The 24,245-nt window shown below is 47.3% G+C and overlaps 1 protein-coding gene across 1 annotated transcript in view; it reads left to right on the plus strand.

The window, feature by feature from the left end:
• Positions 1–24,245, plus strand: part of Gnb4 (G protein subunit beta 4) — a 47,163-nt gene that overhangs the window by 5,349 nt on the left and 17,569 nt on the right. Inside the window, exons 2-4 of the mRNA XM_050138381.1 lie at positions 14,903–14,998; positions 19,345–19,383; positions 20,803–20,909. Of these exons, the coding sequence (XP_049994338.1) occupies positions 14,942–14,998; positions 19,345–19,383; positions 20,803–20,909 (203 nt within the window). The 5' untranslated portion in view covers positions 14,903–14,941. The remainder of the gene's footprint in view (positions 1–14,902; positions 14,999–19,344; positions 19,384–20,802; positions 20,910–24,245) is intronic.

Below are 24,245 nucleotides of genomic sequence, written 5' to 3' on the forward strand. Positions count from 1 at the left end.
CACACACACACACAGAGACTCTCTTTCACACACACTCTGTCTCTGTCTCTCTCACACACACACACACACACACACACACACACACACACACACTCCCTAGCTCTGGCTGGTGAAAGCCTGGAAACATGACACTGAAGTGGCCGTGAGCATGGCCAGTCCCTTTTCTAAATGACTCGAGCTGGGGCGGGGAAGCTATAAGGGGAGCCTTGAACTTTGTGCTACGAAGTACAGACTGTTGCGAGCAGTGCTGGGGAATTTCAGAAGGACGTAGCTTGGAAGTCTCCCCATAGCCCAGTCTGGAGGAACTCAAGCACCAAAATGAATAATGTCAGCCCATTAAAAGAAAAAATCCGCAGGTACATGAGAAGCCTACATGATCCCAAAGCAGGCCTACTGGCCACCAACCCCCCCCCCCACTTCCTACCCTCCCTCCTCTCTCCCTCTCCTTCAGCATCACATTGCCTGTTGATCCAGGTTGGTTGCCTTTGAGGCTCTGTTTTTCCTGTTCTGCCTAGGGCCTCATGCCTGGGACCAGCATCCTGCCATCCCCAGCTACACCCCCAGCCCTATTATTGTTTCTTTTGAAACTGTCTCCTTGTGTATGCAGGCTGGCTTCTTACTTGTAGCTAGCGTTATAGGTGTGTGCTTCCATGCCTGGCTTGTTTTTCATTTGAAAGACATGGCTCATTTCCTGATATCATTCAACTTTACTTAAATTGATTTATTTTAAAACAGCCTCCCTAATCACCTGTGATCTAGCTTTGGGTGTTTTCCTACATGGTTTTTGACTGTAATTAAAGTTCAGTCGTGTTACTTTGGGTTCATTTCCTAAACAGACGAGAAGAGAGGACCTGGCTTAGTGGCTGTCCTGTTTGTTATGATGAAATATCCTAGCAAAAGCAAGTTGGAGGTCAGGGTTTTATTTCAGCTCACAGTTCGAGCTGCAGCCCGTTGCTGTCTGAGAAACCGCAGCAGCGGATGCTTGAGGTGGTTAGTCACTGTACAGGCTGCAGAGAAGCAGAGAGCAATGGATGGAGAGCATCCACGCTACTGCTCAGCTTGCTTCCCATCTTTACAGTCCAGGACCCAGCGACGGTGCCACCCGCCGTGAGTGGACCTGCCCACTTCAGTTGATGCAATCAGAATAATCCCCACAGGCATGCCTAGACGCTCATCTTCAGGTGGCTAACACTATCCATTATAGTACCACAGCAATAAGAATCTTGGTTCTTGATTATTGTAACTCCATAGCCGGGAATATTCCTAGTTCATGGTTGACACAGGTACTGGATGGATGGATGGATGGATGGATGGATGGATGGATGGATGGATGGATGGATGGGGATGTGGTTGGCCAGATGAGTGTAAGCACTCATATTTCCAGCTCTTGTGTTTGACGAATGCTATTTGACATGTAGCAGATGCTGTACAGAGACTCCCCCAGCTCTGTTGAGTGATGCTGTACAGCTTCTCTGGAAGCCGGTGACTTTCCAGTGCTTTACACAGCTACCTTTCTCTTGGCTGCCCTCTGCTTGGGTAATTCTTTTTTTTTTTTTTTTTTTTTTTGAGACAGGGTTTCTCTGTGTAGCATTGACTGCCCTGGAACTCATTCTGTAGACCAGGCTGTCCTAGAACTCACAGAGATCCACCTACCTCTGCCTCCCAGTGCTGGGATTACAGGTGTGTGCCACCACTGCCTGGCAGGTGGAGGTGGTTCTAACAAGCATGTGTGAGTGCATAGTTCACCAGAGAGAAACAAAAATTGGGGGGGCTGGAGAAATGGCTCAGTGGTTGAGAGCGTTGCCTGCTCTTCCGAGGGTCCTGGGTTCAGTTCCCAGCAGCCACATGGTGGCTCACAACCATCTGTAAGGAGGTCTGGCGCCCTCTTCTGGCCCTCAGGCATACAGACAGGATATTGTATACATAATAAATAAATAAATATTTAAAAAAATTGGAAAGCTCAGGTCACAAACTGGATGGTTGGTTCCCTTAAAGAAATCATTGAACTGGGAACTCATCTGGTAGAGTGTTTGCCTAGTGTGCAGAGAGCCTTGGGTTTGGTCCTCGCTGCTGCAGAAAATGAGGTGCGGTGAGCCGTGCTGTAGTGCTGGTACTCAGAAGGGTGAGGCAGGAGGACCAGAAGTTCAAATCATCCTTGACTACACAGTAAGCTTAAGACCAGCCAGGGCGATACAAGACCTTCTTTCAAAAGAAGTCAGTTTGAAATTTCTAATTTTATGAGTCAATTGTGGCATAACACACCTTTAACCCCAGCACTCAGGAAGCAGAGGTGGCTGGATCTCTGAGTGTCAGGCCATCCTGGGTTTCATAGTGAGACCCTGTCAAGAAGGAAATATATACATTTATATTTAATTTTAGGCAAGTGGTCAAATTAGTCCTAATCTGACACAAAGGATGAAAAGAGATGATCAGATGGTAGAGGCTGATAACTTCGGGTGGGAAGACGCAGTGAGGGTGGTGTGCCCAGACACTACTGGATGCCACGCGCTTCACCGAGATGCACCTGCGTTTTCATGCTCATGTTCTGGGGCAGGGGTCATGGGTGCCAGATGGTTTCCTTTAGTACACTGCTTATGAGCAAAACAATAGTTGGTAGGCTTCCAGCAAGTGTCCCCAGTGTGCTCCATTCCCCAGTGTGCTCCATTCCCCGGTGTGCACCATTCCCCAGTGTGCTCCATTCCCCAGTGTGCTCCATTCCCCGGTGTGCTCCATTCCCCGGTGTGCTCCATTTCCCGGTGTGCTCCATTCCCCAGTGTGCTCCATTTCCCGGTGTGCTCCATTCCCCGGTGTGCTCCATTCCCCAGTGTGCTCCATTCCCCGGTGTGCTCCATTCCCCGGTGTGCTCCATTCCCCAGTGTGCTCCATTCCCCGGTGTGCTCCATTCCCCGGTGTGCTCCATTCCCCGGTGTGCTCCATTCCCCGGTGTGCTCCATTCCCCGGTGTGCTCCATTCCCCGGTGTGCTCCATTCCCCGGTGTGCTCCATTCCCCGGTGTGCTCCATTCCCCGGTGTGCTCCATTCCCCGGTGTGCTCCATTCCCCGGTGTGCTCCATTCCCCGGTGTGCTCCATTCCCCGGTGTGCTCCATTCCCCGGTGTGCTCCATTCCCCGGTGTGCTCCATTCCCCGGTGTGCTCCATTCCCCGGTGTGCTCCATTCCCCGGTGTGCTCCATTCCCCGGTGTGCTCCATTCCCCGGTGTGCTCCATTCCCCGGTGTGCTCCATTCCCCGGTGTGCTCCATTCCCCGGTGTGCTCCATTCCCCGGTGTGCTCCATTCCCCGGTGTGCTCCATTCCCCGGTGTGCTCCATTCCCCGGTGTGCTCCATTCCCTGGTGTGCTCCATTCCCTGGTGTGCTCCATTCCTCTGCATTCACCATTCCCCAGTGTGCTCCATTCCCCGGTGTGCTCCATTCTCCGGTGTGCTCCATTCCCCAGTGTGCTCCATTCCCTGGTGTGCTCCATTCCCTGGTGTGCTCCATTCCCCTGCATTCACCATTCCCCAGTGTGCTCCGTTTCCCCCCCATGTGCACCATTCCCCTGGTGTACACCATTTTCCGGTGTGCATTCTGGAGACCTTTCCTCCCAGATGTTCACAGAACGTGCCCGTCATTTACTTTGAAGTAGTACTGACATAAAATGAAATTTCCCCTGTTACTGGGCATTGAACCCAGGAGCTAGAACAAGATCGTGCTTTGAGGTATAGAGAAATCAACAGAATTCTATCTATTCTGTGCACAAGGAGACTGATCCCTATGGCCAGAGAGCAAATCATGACTGGGTCTTAGGATTTTTATAAATATTTAAACTTTTAATTGCATTTATTTTGTGTATCTACATGTTTGGATGGAGGTGTGTACGTACCACTATGCAGAAACTACTTAGGCTTCTTCTACCATGTGGGTCCCAGGGATCAAATAAATTTAGTGCCTCTGCTCCCTGTGCCATCTTTCCAGACAGACTAATGGAACACACACACACACACACACACACACACACACACACACACGTGGTCTTGAACTCACAGAAATCTTCCTGTTTCTGTCTCTTGAGTGCTGGAATTAAATATCACCATGCCTGGCAATCTCTAGTATTTTAAGTGGGAATTTAATAGTGAATGGCTTGATTTATGACTCGTTCTTTCCTAACTTTTACCAAGATGATTTATTCGTGTGGTGTCGTGTGTGCCCTCGTAGTTCCTGAGCCATCCCCCAGCCCTTCCCTAATTTCTGTGAGTCCCTCACCAGAACGCTTTGCCTAGGACTTGGTGTAGATCCTGGACTTTCACTATCTGGTGATGTGAAATTAGGACCCAGTTCTGACCTAGAGTTGGGTGAGGCTCTGTTCCCTAACTGGCATGTGCGGTAGTATTAATGAGGGCAATTAAGGTGTAGAGTGGGCAGTTTTATTCTAGAATTCTGTGAACTAAAGCCATGCCAATGAACTCAGTACTTACAAGGCTTAAGCTAGCCTGGGCTACATAGTAAGCCCTCTCCTTAAATAAATGAATGGAATATGCTAGACAGTTATCTCAGGAAACTGAAATTTGTCAACAGAGGGCTCTAGTGTGCACTGCCCAGTGTGGAGTTGCACAGAGGGCTATAGTGTGCACTGCCCAGTGTGGTGTCGCACAGAGGGCTGTAGTGTGCACTGCCCAGTGTGGTGTCGCACAGAGGGCTGTAGTGTGCACTGCCCAGTGTGGTGTCGCACAGAGGGCTGTAGTGTGCACTGGCCAGCGTGGCGTTGCTCTGAGGACTGCCTACTGTGTATTCCCTTGCATTCTACTACAGAAGTGTTCGTTCCTACCTATGTGGGTTGCTGTCCCAGGTCCATCTATGGTCCATAACAGTATGTTGAGGCAATGTAGTCCCAGTGGTTGGGAGGAGACAGGAGGATCCCCTGGGCTCACCGGCTAGATAGCCTAACTGAATAGGCAAGCTCCAGATTCAGGGAGGGACCCTGTCTCAAAAAAAAAGGTGGAGAGTGATTAAGGAAGACACCTGATGGCAACCTGGGGCCTGCACACCCACATATACATGCACTGCACACATGCATACATGAGTACACCAACACTTGTTGTCAACTGCCTGTACACCCACAAATACATGCACTGCACACATATGTGTGTGAGAACATCGACACGCCCGTACCGCACACACGATAACTAATTAGTGTCTTTCACGCCTCATGTAAGCTTTTGCAGTCTGTGTGGAGATTCTCAGTAGCTAAGAGCTTGCAGGTCCTCGTCTCCGAGAAACAGAAAGGCCCTTGACTCCCACAGCAGCGGCGTTGTGCAGACGGCAGAATATCTCACTGTGGTAAAAGTTGTGTGGATGTTGTAAGACGTGCTGTGAGGAGGCCATTGTATTGCACAGCTGCCTTGCTTTCTCTTATTAATAAATCTGTGTGGCTGCAATGGCTTATTGGCGTCTTCTGGTCCGTGTTACTGGCACAGCCCGGCTTTTCAGAGGTACCTGATAGGAGGCTCTGCAGCCCTCTCAGTCCGTGACAGGTGTCTAAAATTTCTGGAGGAACCAGATACTCAGTGCCGAGACACTTCTGAAGAGCACCACGGCTATCAAATGCTTTTGTAAAAAATTAGTAATTTCAGCTCGCCGCATCGACGTCAGTCCCCACCTCTACAGTTAACTGTCAGGCACAGCTCCAGGTCGAGCTGAGCAAATTCACCACTGGGGAAAATCCTTGGAGATTACACTTGGCATTTCTGCTTCTCAGAAGGGATGTGTGAGGGCAGCAGAGAGAGCTCAGAGTTTTAAAAATGCTTGCCAAATAGGCATGATGTCAAATCCCCAGACCCTACATATACAGGGTGGGCAAGGCCATTGCCAGGGGACCCTCAGAACGGCCTGGCTACCAGGATCAGCCCTATCAGCAAACTCTGGGTTTGATTGAGAGACCCTGTGTCAGTGAATCAGGTGAAAAAGCGCATCGGGATGATTCCCGCACACTTAAAAACATGCAGAAATACACCCTACACGTGGAAAGTGGGAGGCAGAGAGGAAGCATGAATGTCTTATGTACATTGTGAGCACATGGGTTTGTGTTTATATGTGTGTAGATACAAGTGTATATGTATGTAAGTGTGGGGGGTGTGTGTGTGTGTGTGTGTGTGTGTGTGTGTGTGTGTGTGTGTACAGAATACAGCCTCAAGCACCTTTATTTTTTGAGACCTGGTCTCTCAGTGGTCTGGGGCTTAATGATCAGTCTAGGCAGGTTGACTCATGAGCCTCAGGGACCGCCTGGCTCCAGCTCTCTAGTGTTCGAATAGCGAAATACACCTTAGCCCACTGACTTTTGCTCGTGGGTTTTGAGGGCTGGAACCCAGCTCCTTGAGCTTGCATGGCGAGCACTCTACCCACGGAGTCATCTCCCAGCCCCCAGGTGTCTCATATGTATCTCAGATTCCTGTTCATCTTTCCTTCTTCCCGGGAGGGGAGTTTCTTAATTAGCTGTGTGAACCTAGAGTCTTGAGAAAAACAAGTATCTGAGAAATGAATGAAGCAAGGGGCTACCAAGAAACAGCAAATGAACAGTCAAGTCCAAGAGAGTGCGAGAGGCTGGATATTGAGACAGTCACAGAGATAGAGTTTGAGGGAAGGAGGTGGGATTCGTACTCCAGCAGACTGAAGGAGACGCCCTTTGGAAAGGGGCATCGTGGAGGGTAGGTGTTGCCTGGTGCCAGGTGTGTGTGGACTGCAATCCCAGCCTTCCCCCGCTGTCAAACAACTTGTCTCAGCCTCACGTTCTGATCTCCTTGTGTTTTGTTTCATTGCATTTAACTCGTGGTTCCCCGGGAGTCTCGGGGGCTGGACGGAGTTTGCTTGGTTATGAGTAGCGTTCGCTCTGTAATCGCTGCCCAGCGGAGGAATCAGACTGTGAGCTACTGCTTGCGACAAGTTGTGTTCCTTCCCTTAAAGAAGTTAAAGTGCATATTTATACTTTTCCTTCCTTTGGGTTTTTTGAGGTAACGGGACTCCTTTGGCTCAGACTGACATTGAGACTCAAGATGCAAGCAAGGCTGACCTTGAATTTCTGATCCTCCTGCCTCTACCTCCCCAGACAGAGATCACAGTTGTGCACCTGGCAATATTCATACATCTTAGTACACTGTTTGGTTTTCATTGCTTTTCTTAAAATTCTGTAAGCGACATTGTGCCGGGCTTTTCTCTGTGGCTTGTCTATGTCGTGTCTAATCGAAACACTGGCTTTTGTTGCTGTGTCCTAACACTGTGTGGCACTGCCCTCACCCACTCTGCCAGGGGCAGGTCTGTTGTGATTGATTTACATTTCGACACCTTCTGAACAGCGGCACCCTGTTCTGGGGTGCAGGCACTAGAGTGTTCTGGTGCTTCTGCATCCAGAAATGGAAACAGATTGTCGGATTGAAAGATACTCAAGCCATCCATGACATGGTAGAGGCTGCCCAAGGGCTTCCAGGACTGGCCGCCAGGGTCCGAGTGGAGGTTTGTAATCAGCTTTACCAGCTCCTGACAGGTTACAGGGGTGAAACTTTACTTCAGTTTAGTTTGCATTCGCCTATTTTTGGAAGAGTTTCATTTGGATATTGGTCGCTGCAGTGCGCCCTGCTTGACCCCTCTCTGTGCACGTGCCCTGTTCATCGGTGATTGGTTGCAGCATTGGATTTAAGGAGTTGCTTTTTAAAAGTGTAGGTGTGAGACTGGAGAGATGGCTCAGTGGTTAAGCACTTGCTTGCCTTACAGAAGGCTCAGGTCCAGTTCCCAGCATTGACATGTCGGCTCTCAGCCATCTGTAGCTCCAGTTCCAGAGAGGCACCCAGGCATGCATGTGGTGCATAAACCTAAATGCAGGTAATCATATGCATGGTACAAAAAATAAAAATAAAAATTCTTGATGTTGTCTTTTCCTTTCTTTGCTCGTTTTCCCTCCCCTCCCCTCCTCTCTCCCTCTCCTTTCTCCTCCCCTCTCTTCTTTCCCTTTCCTCCTCTCATGTAGCCCAGGCTGACTTGGGCTTACTGGGTAGCTGAGGATGACTTTGAATTTATAATCCTCCTCCCTCTATCTCTCAAGTCCTTCTTGAGTCTTCTTGGCTTATATCACCCTGATGGGCTCAAATCAGCGATTTTCTCGTTTTCCCTGGTGAGCCTCTGGGATTGCCCAGGCATGCCTTCCAATCTGTCTAGGTGTTCATGCTAAGTTCTTTTGTTATAGAAGCTGTCCAGAATGCAATGATTGTTGAATAAGAAAAAATTAACATGAATGTGTGTGTGTGTGTGTAATATGTTCTTCTTAATTGATTTTTTTTTTTAGAAGTAAAGTTAGAGGGCTTAGATTGTGTCGTGGCTCAAGGGTCACGTGTTTGCCTGTCATTGGATTGTGACGTGGCTCAAGGGTCACGTGTTTGCCTGTTGTGTTCAAGGCCCTGGAGTCAATCCCTGGGACCGGAACAGGGAGGGGGAGGGGTGTAAAAAGCCAGTTTCTCTTTTTTAACAGTAGAGAGGTAAGGTGTGGAAGGTCAGCTTTGGTGTCATCTACAGCGAGTTTGCGGTTGTCCTGTCTGTCTGGGTTCATAGCTTATTAGGAAACTTCAGATGGCTTCTCATAACTCCTGTCCCCTTTCCAGCTGGAGCTGGCTAGAGGCGTGAGGCCAGGTCCTCTGATTTCTCGTGATGAACTGGGATCCTGCTCGCTTCCCCTTGTTAGAAGTTCTAAAGGGAGCTCAGAACTGTCTTCAGGTGAAGAGTTGTCTTGCAAAGAACTTTGGTTCCGCCGGGCGACAGTGGCGCACGCCTTTAATTCCAGCACTTGGGAGGCAGAGGCAGGTGGATCTCTGTGAGTTCGAGACCAGCCTTGTCTACAGAGCTAGTTCTATGATAGGCTCCAAAGCCACAGAGAAACCCTGTCTTGAAAAACAAAAACAAAAACAAAAAAAACTTTGGTTCCTGGTTGGGGAGGTTGTAGTCCATGAGGAACCTTCCCAATTTCTTTGACCTGTAACAAGACTGTAGCAGAGCAAAACACTCAGCTCCTAAGGCATCAGACAAAAGGCAAGAAAGAACGTGCCCATCCCATGGACTGCAGACTTTTCAACAGTCTTCCCTCTCCATAGCAACATCCGGGAATGAAGCTCTTCATATACAGACCCATCCCATAGTCCTCTACCATCCCCAAAGACTCCCATCTGTCTCGCAATGCAAACGTCAAGAGCCCCCCAAAGTTTTAATTGCTCCAGCGTCATTCAAAAGGCCAACTTCAAAGTGTCCTCCAAGACTCAAGCAAACACAGTCTGTGGATGAGGTTCAGGGTTGACATTCTTATTTCCAAAGAGAGGAGGAGGATAGTAAGGAACAATCAGCCCAGAGCAAGGCCAAATCCCAGTGGGGCTGACATAAATCCTCATGCTCCCTGTATGTCATCCTGGGCACACCATGGCTGTGGAGGGCTTTCTGCAGCTTTGCTGGTGGCAGCCGGCGTGGCTTCCATACCATGCTGGCCATGCCTGATGTCGGTAGCTTTCCTTACGCATTGCACATTGTCTGGATCTCCTGTCTCCATTTCAGCGTCGGCCTCACTCCCTCATCTCCATCACACATCACCCTACAAGGGGCTACTTGACGGGACTGACCCCACAGCGTGCTGCGTGGCTGCCAGGCTCTCCTCTGTAGTCTCGTGGCAGCCATCGTGGCCCGTAATACTTGGATTCTGCACGCCTGCAAAATCAGCTTGAACAATGCCAAGGTCAAGAGAGTCCGAGGTGTACCTGTGGTCACGTGAGGGAAGGCTGTAGCACACCCCTCCCTCTATCCTCCTCTCTCCCCTCTCCCCCCTCCCCTCTCTCCTCTCCCTTCTCTCCTCTCCCTCCCACCAGGGGAGAAACTTGGTTAGCCATTGATGGTATGGATCTAGTGAGTAAATTCAAAAGCTAAGCTGTTGGTTGAAAGTGGGGACTTACTTGGTAGATTACATTGCTAACATCTGGCTCCTCTTCGTGAACTCTAGTAAGTCATTCTGACTTACTCAGCATCACCAACAAGGCTTCTTGCCCAATACGGATATTGAACCTGCATATACTGTAGTATACAGATCTCATTTTTAATATATGGGAAGTGTAGAAAATAAGAAAATATGATAAACAAGCACCGTAAGATGTGGATAGGATAAGGGCATCGAGTATTTTTTCTTTTTTTTTTTAATTAAGGTTTTTTAAATACACTTTTCTCATTTTACATAGATATCCCCAATCCCACTCCCTCCCTCCTCCTGATCCAACCTTCCCTCCACCCCATCCCTCCTTCCACTCCTCAGAAAGGAAAAGGCTTCCCATGGGGAGTCAACAAAGTCTGACACTTCACTTCGAGGCAAGACCAAGATCCTCTCCCCTATATCTAGGCTGAGCAAAGTATCCCTCCAAAGAGAATGTGCTCCTAGACTCCAGTTCAAGCACTAGGGATAAATCCTGGTCCCACTGCCAGTGGCCTCACAGACTGCCCAAGCCTCACAACTGTGCCCCATAGTTACTGGGCCTAGTTTGGTCCTATGCAGGATCCCCTGCTATCAGTCCAGAGTCAGTGAGCTCCCACTAGCTCAGGTCAGCTGTTTCTGTGGGTGTCCCCATCATGGTCTTGACCCCTTTGCTCATACTATTGCTCCTCCCTCTCTTGGACTGGCCTTCAGTAGCCTCTTGGACTGGTCTCTGAGATCTCTGTATCTGCTTCCATCAGTTGCTGGATGAAGGTTCTATGATGACAATTAAGGTAGTCATCAATTTGATTACAGGGAAAGGCCAGTTTAGGTGTCCTCTCCACTGCTGCTTAGAGTCTTAGTTGGGGTCATCCTTGTGGATTCCTGGTAATTTCCTTAGTGGCATGTTTCTCGCTAGTCCCTTAATGGCTCCCTCAATCAAGACATCTCTTTCCTTTCCCTCACTGTCCTTCCCCCTTCTTAAGCATCCTGTTCCCTCATGTTCTTCTCCTCTCCCTTCCTCCCCTCCTCTTCCACCCTCCCTCCTAATTTTCTCAGGAGGTCTTGTCTGCTTCCCTTTCTCGGGGGTATCGATGTATGTATTCTTGTTACCTAGCGTCTCTGGGTTCGTGGGCATGGGGTATTGTACAGTTACAGTCTCTCTTCCTGACATAGTAATCTTGCCTTCTGCCACGGTGACTTCTCTGACTCTTAAGAGTGAATTTTCTTTATTTCTTACTCTGTTTCAAATTGGTTTGTTTACTGGAGACCAAAGTGTCTTAGGTGCTGATGCAGAGAAAGAGAGAAAGGCCCCCGCTTCGAGTCAGCGCATTGTATTGAGCAGAAACAGACCACAAATAAGTAAACACATGCTGAGAAGTGTTGGAAATAAGGCGAGGCAAGAGGTCTTGCGAGTGAAAGTGGTGTGTGCCATGGGGTGACATTTGAGCAGGCGAGGGGAGCCTGCAATGAAAACATCCGAAGCAGGAGCATCCCAGAGAGAGAAGCGGTCGGGTCGGAAAGCACCAAGGCTCACTGGGGGTCTTCAGGACCAGCAAGAGATTTTCAGAAGCTGGGGAAGGAGGTCAGGGGTATATGTAGGGTGTGTGTGTGGATGTGAGAGAGAGATTGAGCACTGCTGCCTAGCCTCTGAAGGTCAAGGTCAAGAGTTCAGTGTTAGGGGCTGAGAGAAAGCTGCAGTGGTAAAGTGCTTGCCTTGCAAGCATGACATCTGAGTTAATTTCCAGAACCTATTTAAAAAAAAAAAAAAAAAAAAGCTTGGCCTGGTAGTACACTTGAAATCCCAGTGCTGGAATGGAGTGTCAGACTTTCTTTGGACCACCAGCTCTGCAGAGACTTCTTGTTAATTATGAAAGCTGGGCCTTAGCTTAGGCTTGTTCCCAACTAGCTTTTAAAACTTTAATTAGCCAGGCGGTGGTAGCACATGCCTTTAATCCCAGCACTTGGGAGCCAGAGGCAGGCAGATCTCTGTGAGTTCGAGGCTAGCCTGATCTACAGAGCAAGTTCCAAGACAGCCAAGGCTACACATTTAAACCCTATCTTAAAAAAACAAAAACAAACAAACAAAAACTTAGATGAACCCATTTATGTTGCTGTGTTGATCTACATTCTGCCGTGTGGCTCACTACCTCTCCTCAGTACAGTATGTCCCACTTCCTCCATGTCTAAATGGCAAATCCCACCTCTCTTCTTCCCAGAGTTTCTAGCTCTCCCTGTAAGTCCCATCTAGCCTCTCCTGCCTAGCTGTTGTCCATTCATCTCTATTTTAAACTAGTCAGAAGGTGCCTTGGCAGAGACACATCTTCACAGTGTACAAAAAGCTTATCCCACAACACTGGGAAGGCAGAGGCATGCAGACCTCTGGTGCTGAGAAGCTGCCAGTCTGGCCAGCTTGGTGAGCTCCAGGCTCATATGAGAGACCCTGTCTCAAAAGATGGTGGACAGGGCATAGGAAATGATACCCCAGTGAGCTGGATAGCTTTATGTCAATTTGACACCAGCTAAAGTCACCTGAGGGGAGGGAACGTAAATTGAGATGGTGCCTCCATAAGATCTGACTGTAAGTGAGCTTGTCGGGTGTTTTCTTGATTGGTGATTGATTAAGGAGGACACAGCCCATTGTGGGTGGAGCCATCCCTGGGTTCTATAAGAAAGCACATTCAACAAGCCATGAGGAGCAATACAGTACACAGCACCCTTCCTTGGTCTCTGCATCAGTTCCTGCCTCCAGGTTTCTGCCCTGTTTGAGTTCCTTCCATGATGAAAAGTGATGTGGGGGTGTAAGCCAAATTAGCCTCCCCTCCCTGTAGGTTGTTTTGGTATCACAGGCTGTCCTCTAGCTTTCACAAGAGCTCTGTGTGTGTGTTTGTGTGTGTGTGTCTGTGTGTGTGTGTGCTCGCATGCACACATGCATGTATGCATGGGGAGAGAGAATTCAGCTTGAGTGGAAGACACACTGCAGGATTAACACTTACGTTCTGAGAGTGTCTGCTGTAGACATGGGTAGGGAAAAGTCAAGAAGCAGGAAAACAGGTCAGGTGAGAGAGGATGATGACCAGATTAATAGCAGTAGAGGCCCGCAGACTGCATCAGCTCCTGGGAGAGTGGACAGGATCGCTAATGGAATAGACAGGAAGTTCAGAGGAAAGTGGAAATAAATGATTCCCAAGGATTTTTTGAGCTCAAATAATTACAGCAATAGAATACCAGTGACTGAAATACAGAGGGAATCGGGGTATGTTGGAGATAAAGCTTTGAAATATTAAGTTTGAGTTGCATGTAAAGCCATCCAAGTTGGGTATGGTGGCCCACACCTTTTCTATTGCTGTGAAGAGACACCATGACCAAGGCAACTTATAAAAGAAAGCATTTAATTGGGGGCTTGCTTACTGTTTGAGAGGGTGAACCCATGCCCATCATGGTGGGAAGTGTGGCAGCAGGCAGGCTGGCCTGGAGCTGGAGTGGTAGCTGGGAGCTCAGATCCTGACCCATTAACTGGAGGTAGAGAACAGAGATGTGGGCTTTTGAAACCTCAAAGTCCACCACCAATGACACACCTCTTCCAACAAAGCCACACCCACTCCAACAAAGCCACACCTACTCCAACAAGGTCACGCCTCCTAATCCTTCCTAAAGGGTTCCACCAACTGAGGACCAAGCATTCAGATATATGAGCCATGGGGCCATTCTCATCCCAGCCACCACGTCTGTTATTCTAGCTCTTGGGAGGTGGAAGCAGAAGGATCCATTCAAACCAGCTTCAGGCTGCCCGTGGTGTATGCCTTTATCTTAGGGGGTGGCAGAGTCAGGTGATTCTCTGAGCTGGAGGCCAACCTGATCTGCATAGTGAGACCCTGTCTCAAAAACAAACAAGGACAGGACAACATCACAAGGCAGGCTCTCCATGGACCTGTCTGTTTTCAGTTCCTGTGGTTTGGTCTTAAGTACCTCATCTCAAGATCTCTTCCTCATCTTCTGATCATCGTTGACCTAAAATAAGTGATAGACCAACTCTCTGATATGGTGGGGTTTGGGGGCACCAGATGTATAACATGGGAACTGGCTGCTCTGAGGTGCGGTCGAGGAGAAGGTTTCTATTGTAACAGGAAGAAGGGCACAGCCAGAGGCAACCGAAAGAGTCCAGAGCAGGGAGAGAACGTAGCGCACTGAACATGGCCAGTAGACTGAACTGAGAGAGAAGAGAGGGGTGGAGGGAGCGAGAGAGGAAGAAAAGAGAAAGGAAGAGGAGAAGGCCAAGAGAGAGGGGCCGAAGGACCAAGGTTATATAGGATGAAGGAGCTGGGGGAAGGGAAGCTGGTGCACTGGTGAAGTTTAGGGTAGGGGCAGAGTGAGGAGCTGAGAGGAGCCATGGATAGTTGTGATGCTGAAAAAGGCCCGAGGCCAGCATGTCTGCATCTGAGCATGCTGGGAATGAAAAGGGAAAGGGGAAAAGAGGAGACAGGAAAGAGGAATGTCTATCCAAGCTGGAAACAAAGAGCGCTGCTCACTCTGCTGTGTCTGGAGCTGGTGTGGGCTCTTGGGGGAGCTGGCTACGTTCGAATCGCTTACGTGGGATATTCCTTTGCAGAAATTCCTGACTATTCCGTTGTGGGCACATATGTATGTAAGTTCCCCTTCATAAAGAGTTTACTTCTGGACATTCCTTCATCGGGATGCATGTGTGTGGACAAGCGCCTCCTTCAGAGAAGGTTTGGCAGAAAGGACTCCATGTTGGTCATGACAACTTTCATGTCGTACTCCTGCATAAAATCGCTTTGTAAATGATCTGGTTGCTTATTTATTAAGCAGTTTTAAGTTCCAGTAATAGTTGGAAGGACTAAAAAGTTGTGTTTTCGTGCTTCCCATGTCGATTAAAATAGACGTTAACTGACACCCCCTCCTTAGCTCTTCACGTGGGACGCCTGAGGAAAACGGTCAGGAAGGATGAGCGAACTGGAACAGTTGAGGCAGGAAGCTGAGCAGCTGCGGAATCAGATCCAGGTAGGAAGTGCCCCACGTTGAAGCCTCACCGCTTAGCTTCGTTTCTGCTGTTTAGTTTACCGTCAGCACGTATTAAATCATTCCCGAGGCTAGAAGTGGCTGGCCTGAGCTAGCTGTGACATCCTACACCTCCAACCTCAGCACTCAGGAGACCCTGTCTTGTGGAAACATTATGGAAATGGTTAAGGTGTTTTCATCCTGTTTCTAGAGAATTCTCCCTCAAATCATTCCAAGCAACTACCCATGCTGGCAAATGACACCTGCCACTGAAAAATGAATAGAAAAATGAGAAACACACCTAGGGCGGGTAAGATGGCTCAGTGGGTAAAGGTGCTCGGTGCCAAGCCTGATGATCTGAGTTCTGTCACTGGGACCCACACAATGGAAGGAAAGAACAGGCTCCTGCCGTCTGTCCTCTGACCTGCACATACATGCTGTGGCAAACATGGCCCACACACAAAGTAAAATTTTAAAATGAATGAAAAGTAGATGTCGAATCTAGCTGAGAGACAAGTGTAATGATGGGTTCTCGTCCAGGAAGGCATCGGTGTGAGAGAAGAAGGCTTACGGGGGACGGTGTGACTGAAACCAGTCTCCACACAGATGAAAATATAGTGAAACCCATAGTTATTATATGCCAATGGGAAGCACTTAACAAGCCTCTTCTTCACACACGGAGATTTTGAGTGGGATACGTGGGACAGATCTTACCATGTATCTTGAAGTGACTTTATCTCAACAGTATTCTGTTACAAAACAAGCTTCTAAAGGACAGATGTGACGCCTCTCAGTCTCGGAAGGCAACTGAAATACAGAGCACAGAAGGAACAGACAATAAACTGAAGGACACCTAGAACACTGGTCACCACCTACTTAGGCTTGGGCAGGAGACCTGACTTCAAGGCTAGCCGGGTCTACCCACCTTAAAAACAAACAAAAGATACTGAGATGTTTAGACCCTTCTGTGGGGAAGAGCTGCCATGGGCTGTGGGTGGGCAAGCACCAGGGGTGGAGTCTGTAAGTGAGTCTCAGGAAATAAGTGCCCCAAGGGGCATCAGTGAAACAGACACTTAACTTTTGGGAACTGGAGGGCATCCAGGAAGGAAAACTGGAAATGAAAGCATGCCGTAGCCTCTTGGCAGCGGGTGGAGGAAGGAGACTGTGCTCTAAGTAGCCTCGAAGCTGCCTGCTTCTTTTTATAGAGAAAAGTACAAGTGACGGGCAAAGCAAGAGAAAGCCTGCTGACCTGGGATGTGGTGGGGGCCTGGCCAGCATGGATGATTGACTAGTTCAATTCCAGTGGTTAGGGCTGGAGAGATGGCTCAGAGGTTAAGAGCATTGCCTGCTCTACCAAAGGTCCTGAGTTCAATTCCCAGCAACCACATGGTGGCTCATAACCATCTGTAATGGGGTCTGGTGCCCTCTTCTGGCCAGCAGGCATACACACAGACAGAATATTGTATACATTAAAAAAAAAAAAAACAGTGGTTCTCAACCTGTGGTCGTGACCCCCTGGGGAGTCAAACAACTCTTTCACAGGGGTCTCCTAAGACCATCAGAAAACACAGATATTACATTATGATTCATAACTGTAGAAAATTTACAACTATGAAGTAGCAATGAAAATAATTTTATGTTTGGGGTCAACACAACATGAGGAAGTGGGTTAAAGGGTCACAGCATTAGGAAGGTTTAGTATTATACACTGTTCAGGACAGTGTAAAAGTCTGTAGAGATGTTGTGAGAAAGAAGGGGGCGAGAAGACGAAAGGACAAAGAACAGCCAACAGAAAGTGCTATCCAGGAAAAGACTTGCTGCCTTTAACAGAAAAGGTGGTTTTCCTGCACCCGGGGTGTAGTTCAGTAGCGGAGCCGGTATTTAGGACGTGGAAAGCTGTGAGTTTCATCCCAGCACCAAATATAAAAAATAAAGTTAGAAAAATCCCAAGCTGCATCCCTGCACACTGGACCCATAAGCCAAAAGTGCTTTGAATGCAGAATGCTTGTACAGTTTCAGCTCTCTGAGACTAGAGAGGTGGCTCAGAAGTTAGGAGCACTGGTTGCTCTTCCAGAAGATCTAGGTTCCATTTCCAGCACCCACAGGGTCGCTTACAACCATCTTTACCTCCAGTTCCAGGGGATCAGCACCCTTATTCCCTCTGAAGGCACCAGGCATGTGCATGGTATACAGACATATTAAGACAGAACACTTACATAAAACACATAAAATTTAAGCTGGGTGTGGTGGCACATGCCTTTAATCCCAGTGCTTGGGGAGCAGAGGCAGACAGATCTCTGTGAGTTCGAGGCCGGGCTGGTCTGTAGAGTGAGTTACAGGACAGCCAGGGCTACCAGAGAAACCTTGTTTAGAAAAACACAAAACAAAACAAACAAACCCAAAATTTAAAACAAATTTATGATGTAAAATTCTTAGAAGTAAACCTGGTAGATCTTCATACCCTTCTATTAGGAAATAGTTGTCATGACCCACACAGCCTGGGGATTGCCCTGACTGGGTGACAGAAATGAAAAACAGGACAGGAATACTCACAGAAACCCTGGACCGGGTGGGCCACGCGCTCTTCTGGAGGCACAGCACAGCGGCCTGTTCAGTCAGCGACTCAGCCAGCAGACAGTGGGTAGCTAAGAGAGCTCCATCAGGGAGCCCTGTCGGGCTGCAGTCATCCAGGAGGGGGAAACTGGGGTTGGTAGTGTTTGCACACACTGGTTTTAGGTAAAGGTCAGTCATTTGTCAACAGCCACACCCAGGCCAGGAGAAAGGCTGTACCAGTCCTGTGAACCTGACCCAGGGAAGACTTTGCCATTCCCATGGGTCTGACACACTGGGGTCCTTGACATGGTCATAGTCATGTCAGTAATACACACTCTCTCAGTGTGCTCCAATTAAATATGATGTCAAAAGTTCAACAATAAAAGAAAAAATTCAGAAAATTACATCTTATTATCTAAACATTTATATATCAAAAAAACTATCAAGGGGCCAAAAGAAAATGGCTCAGTGGTTAAGAGCGCTTGCTTCCATTCTCAGAGCTCACATCAGGAGACTCACAACTTACCTATAACCAGCTCCACGGATTTAACACTTTCCTGGCCTCTGCAGGCAATTCACACACATATACATATGCATAAATTAAAAACAAAATATATCTTAAATTATCAAGTTTGAAAATTGTACATCTTATAAGAGTCAAGTATCCAGAATAAGTAACAAACTACTATTTGGACAATAAAAAGAAAACCTGATCTAAAAATTGGCAAAAGCTTTAAAAGAGATCCCCTGAAAGACATGGAAACACAGATAAACAAGCATACACACATCACACTCAGACACAATCACAGATGTACACCAACAATACCAACAATGTACATACACAGATTTTTTTTTTTCTGAGACAGGGTTTCTCGGTAGCTTTGGAGCCTGTTCTGGAACTAGCTCTTGTAGACCAGGCTGGTCTCGAACTCACAGAGATCTGCCTGCCTCTGCCTCCCAAGTGCTGGAACTAAAGGCGTGCACCACCACCGCCTGGCACATGTACAGATTTATACTCACAGACAGACAGACAGACAGACACACACACACACGAAGTGCATGGGAAGATTCACGATAAAGTCCAAACCACAGTGAGCTACTTCACAGCTAAGATGGCCGTGACTAACAGCACAGACTATCATAAGAGTTGGCAGCGACATGAAGACACTAAGGAGCTGGAGCCCTGGACATGGCTGGTGCAGCAGCTCTGGGCGACAGCAGGTAGACGTCCCAAAGAGATGGGAACCGTGGGAACACAGCATCATGCTTTGAAATTACTGGAAGATGGAAACCATCTATGCCCCAAAATTCTCAACTACCAGATAGAATGCTGAAAAATCACCCATTAGAACCGTCCACCTTAAAGTGGAGGCACACGGCTTGAGGCCGTAACATACAGTAACATGGCTGAACCCTGGAAACATGCCAAGCGGAAGAAGCCGTGTACTGTGTGACTTGATTTACAAGAGAGGTCTGATTGGCAAGTCCACACCGGAAGGACAGAGTGAAGGGAGAAGTCAAGGCGTACAGAGAAGGGGATTAGGTAGATTGGGGACAGACAGATAGACGTGGTAAACATGTCCTAGATTGGATTATGACGTGGTTCAATTCTGAATTACTGAAAAACTGCTCAATTGTGTACCTTAAAATGGCCCCTTTTATGTTAGGTAAAGTGTATTTCAGAAAAATTTTAAATTAAGATGAGGTGATACAATAAAGGTTTATTTTCAGTAAACACAACCTGTTACTCTAGCGGTTCCCCCATCTTAACATGTCATTATTTTCCTTTGCTCTAGGACGCTAGGAAGGCCTGCAACGATGCCACGCTGGTTCAGGTAAAGTCTCCCCAGTTCATGTCAGCGGTTCACATGAAGTATCACAGCACCAGTGACATCCAGATGTTGTTACTGCTGAAATAGGAGTCTGCGGGACAGTAGGTGCCGTGACACGCAGGGGCGTCTAGTTTGTGCTTGTTCTTCAGCACTTCCTGAGTCTTTTCGTATATGCTGACTATGCTGTTTTTCTGTACACTCGTGTGTTTAATGTGTGTGCGCGTGCATGTATTGCCCTCAGAGGCCAGAGGGAAGAGTCAGATCCCCTGGAACTGAATTACAGATGTCTGTGAGGGCTGGAGAGATGGCTCAGCGGTTAAGAGCATTGCCTGCTCTTCCAAAGGTCCTGAGTTGAATTCCCAGCAACCACATGGTGGCTCACAACCATCTGTGATGAGGTCTGGTGCCCTCTTCTGGCCTGCAGACAAACAAACAGACAGAATAATGTATAAATAATAAATAAATAAATAAATAAATAAATAAATAAATAAATAAATAAATAAATATTTAAAATAATAATACAGATGTCTGTGAGCAGCCTGCCATGTGGGTACAGGGAGTTGAACCTGGGTCCTCTGGGAGAGCAACCAGTACTCTTAAACTGCTGAGCCATCTTTCCAGCTCCATGGCTTTCTTACAGACAGAGATGTTTTCTTCTTTAGTCACTTATTTCTAGTTTCCCTTTGTGACTGCATTTTTTTTTCCTACCGAAACATGGTGTGTCCATATTTGTGGGCACACTGTGACAACTGGGTACTTATGCGGTGTATCAAATCAGGGTGGTAAGAGTTTCCAGTGTTTGTCATTGCTTTGTGTTGAGAGACCCAGGCCACCTCTCCCTAGTTCTTTATAAACTATCTGATAGGAGCTAGCCAATGGATGCTTGGTAGAGGGCCTGAGGCCAGGCAATTGCCATGCAAGCTTGAAGACCTCAGTGTGATCCCCAGAATTGGAGCACCGTGGAAGGAGGGAAAAACACCTGCCACAAAGAAGTTGTCCTCTGACCTCAGCTTATACCTCCTGTTCTCTCTCTCCTCCACCCCCCTTCACAATACTGCACCCATACAATAATACATAAAACCTTTAAAGAATTTGTAGGCTGGCATGTTTTGCAGACAGTTCTCTTGATGATCAGCTCAGAAGCCGTCCTGCAGAGGGCAGTTTGCCCAGTCACCCCTGTTCCTTCTCACTGTGGTTGGAGTTTTGTACGTCTGTTTACTGCAGCTCCTCGGCTGAAAAAGCCTCCTCAGCCCCAGCAGCACACAGGATGACCCCTGTTAATCATGGTTTCCGTGAACTGAACTCACAGCGATGCTCTTGTTCTCTGTGTACCAAATCACCTTCAGCTGCTGCGAATTTGTTTCTGCTTCTTATCTACGCCATGTCTAAGGTAAAGAGTAATGTTATTGTCACTTTCTAAAGATCACGTCTAATATGGACTCCGTGGGTCGGATACAAATGCGAACAAGGCGCACGCTGCGGGGCCACCTCGCTAAGATCTACGCCATGCACTGGGGATATGATTCCAGGTCAGTGGCTGTCGCTTCTGAAGTTGTTTCATCAGGAATCATTGTTTGTGTTTTGTCTCTTCAAAGCAAGCCTCATGTGTGCAGTGTTGTAGAAAAGGTGTAAATTACGAACATGCTCCTTGTACTAGGAGTGAATATTCATTGCCAGGTTTAGAACCGTTTGTTTGTTCCAGCGCAGGTCTCAAACCCAGAGGCTCTGATTTGTTAAAGCTTACAGAGTTTTTAGGGCATTCAAGACGGCTTCTTGGATAAAAGCGTTTGCCTGACAAGTGGTCCTGTAGTCTGCACATGTGCGCCCACAAGTAGACATAAACATACAGAGTAGTAAGTGTTAATACATAGTTTTTAAAGTTTCTAATATGAGAAAATGCTTCTCAAAAAGATCTTTATCTAGTGACCTATGGAAACTTTATTTATTTATTTTTGGGCACAACTGTGTTTTTTAAAAAATTTCATTTTACGTTCCAACCACAGTTCTCTTTTTGATTTTTCTTTTTTTTTTTTTTTTTTTTTGGTTTTTCGAGACAGGGTTTCTCTGTGGTTTTGGAGCCTGTCCTGGAACTAGCTCTTGTAGACCAGGCTGGTCTCAAACTCACAGAGATCCGCCTGCCTCTGCCTCCTCGGCTCCAACCACAGTTCTCCCTCTCCCTCTCTCTACCTCTCTTTGTCTCCGCCACAGCCCACTGTGGAAACCACTTAGAGGAGGATTTCTCGCTGTGTTCTAGAATTAATAAGCCTTCCCAGTGAGAAATCGCCCTGCACCCTTAGAGATTAGTAGAGGAAAAAGCTCTTTAAGATAGCGCCCGTCCAGCTCTGGCAAATGCTCCAAGTGGAGCTGGCCTAGTGAGCTAGGGACCCACTTAGGGACACTTGAGGCTTCTGCATTCCACATGCACTGTCATCCTTAAATCTCCTTCACGTCCTGGCCCAGGTTAGACGTTGAAGAGTTTAAACAGACAGGAGACCGCAGGTCTGGCCCTTTAGGCAGATGAGAGATTTGCACAGCAGACGCTACCTATTGCCAGAACTATTTTAAGTATACCAGTGTATACTTGTCCATTGTTATCCGGGGTCCTTTTGCCCAGGACAGAAGATGCTCTTGTACTGTTCTCAGCACTAGGGGCTTGCTGGCAGGCCTGGACTTTGGTTGTGACCCTGGGCTGCTCCTTGCAGCCTATTAGAGGACTGTTCTTTGATATGGGGATGGCCTAATGACTGCTTGTAAATCAGAGTTGTCTCCTTTGTTATGGGAACGGAGCCTAATGCCTGCTCAATCCTGGAGAACACTGCTTTCCTGGCATCTTAAATTTCACTCATCTCTAACAGGCCTGGTCAGCAAACACCTCTGGGGTGTTTTTGGAGGAGCAGTCTATGACAAAAGTCTACTTTCTGTGATTTATTGTCTTCCAAGCAGATTAGTAAAACTTTTATAACGACATTATCTTTACAGAGGAGTGTTATGTGTGTTTTTTTAAATATGTCAAAACTATTTGTTTTGGGAGGGGTTGTTCCTTTTAAGACAGGTTATTGCTAAGTAGCTCCAGCTAGCCTTAAAGCCATTATTCTGGTGACTCAGGCTCCTGAGAGCTAGAATCACAAGTATGTATAAACCGACCACAGGATTGCTCCATAGTATGGTTAGGGGGAACATCCAGAGACATCCAGAAAAGTCCAGAGCACAGACTGGGCCGGGCTGTGAGAGGAGGAACTGAGCTGAGAGATGGGGAAGGGAGACAGAGAAGAGGTAGCTGGGGGAGGGAAGCCTGTGAGGTGGAGGGAGGTTAGGGGAGGGCAGGAGATAAGAAGAGCTAACAGGGACTTGTGAAAGAGGGAACTTGGAGGCCAGTGTGTACTTTGGACCACAGAGAGCCTTTTGGAATTTGGAGCTATGGAATTTCCTTTTTACCTGACAAGATTTGGGCATCATTCCTAGCCAAGACTTATATTAAAATAGCAGTTAATAAGCAAATGCTTGGGTAAATTAATGTCTAAATTATGGGTGTTACTATACTTAACTAACTCACCAAAGATTGAATTATACAAAATGAGTCTTTTGATTGAATACCCCTCTACACACACACACTAGGTTTCTCTGTGTAGCCCTTGCAGTCCTGGAACTCTCTTTATAGACCAGGCTGGCCTTGAACTCACAGAGGTCTGCTCCCGAATGCTGGGATTAAAGATGAGCACCACCAGGTCCAGCAACGGAATTATCTTTTACTCCCCGGGCGTAACACACATATGTTATTGTTAGTCTATGATCATTTGAGTTCTTTTAAATCATTTTGTTGCTGTTTCTAAGTTTAATATAATCTTGATTTATAAGTGGGGAGGGTATTGAACACACTAACATAGTGTATGTGCCTCTTTGAAGGGAAGAAATAAAATTATATTATTGACAATTTACATAAAGCTAAGGCAGATTTTTTTTCTGTAATTTAAGATAAAAATTTTGCCCTGGGCCAGTGGGTGAAAAGCTCTCACCACCTGATGATCTGAATTTGCTCCCCAGAACCCCCATAGTGGAAGGAGAGTGGCTCCTGCAAGTTGGCCTCTGCTTCCCACACTCATAAAAATCAATAAATATGATTTAACAATCTAAAATGAATTTGCCTTGATAATCTAGACTTTTAACCCAAAGTCTAATTACTGAACCAATGTTAGTGATTTTTTTTTTAATTTTTTTTCTTCAAAAATCAAATATCACCCAGGAAGCTGCCTCCCCCTTCCAGGTTCTCTGCTAATTAATTCCTGGGTTACTACTCCTGTCTGCACAATGGATGGGTTGATTGTCAGGTTTTCCTTGGTCCCCCTCAGCCTACCTTTGGACCTCCCCTTCTATAACATAGATTAGAAACCTTTGCCTGCAAAGAAGAAAACTGAGTGATTTTTGTAATTGTCCCTCTCTTCATAAAGCAAAATTCCAGAACAGAACAACAACAACAAAAATCCAGTGACTGCATAGTCCAGAATTCATAAATTGGTGGAGCTTTCTCATAAGCTCTCTGCAGCATAAGCCCCATCTGTGTTTCCAGCTGCATGACGGGAAGGCCCCAGGTCCTGGGACTCCCCAGAATTTTCCTGTCTCTGTTCACTCATCATTACCCCCTCCTAGGATACAGTTTATCTTTTGTTCTCGGAAATTCCAGTTTCTGAGGCTGGAGAGACAGTTTAGTGGTTCTGCTCTTCCAGAGGACCCAAGTTCGATTCCCAGCACCCACATCAACCACCTATGACTCCAGCTCCAGGGGAATCTGACACCCCGACCTCCAATGGCACTTGCACGCCAGTCTGTGTACAAGCACACGTATACATAGTTAGAAGTACAAAAAAGTT

The sequence above is a fragment of the Alexandromys fortis genome, unplaced genomic scaffold (assembly GCF_014885135.2).
Source record: "Alexandromys fortis isolate MF-2015 unplaced genomic scaffold, M_Fortis_MF-2015_v1.1 scaffold_15, whole genome shotgun sequence".
Taxonomy (NCBI): Eukaryota; Metazoa; Chordata; class Mammalia; order Rodentia; family Cricetidae; genus Alexandromys; species Alexandromys fortis.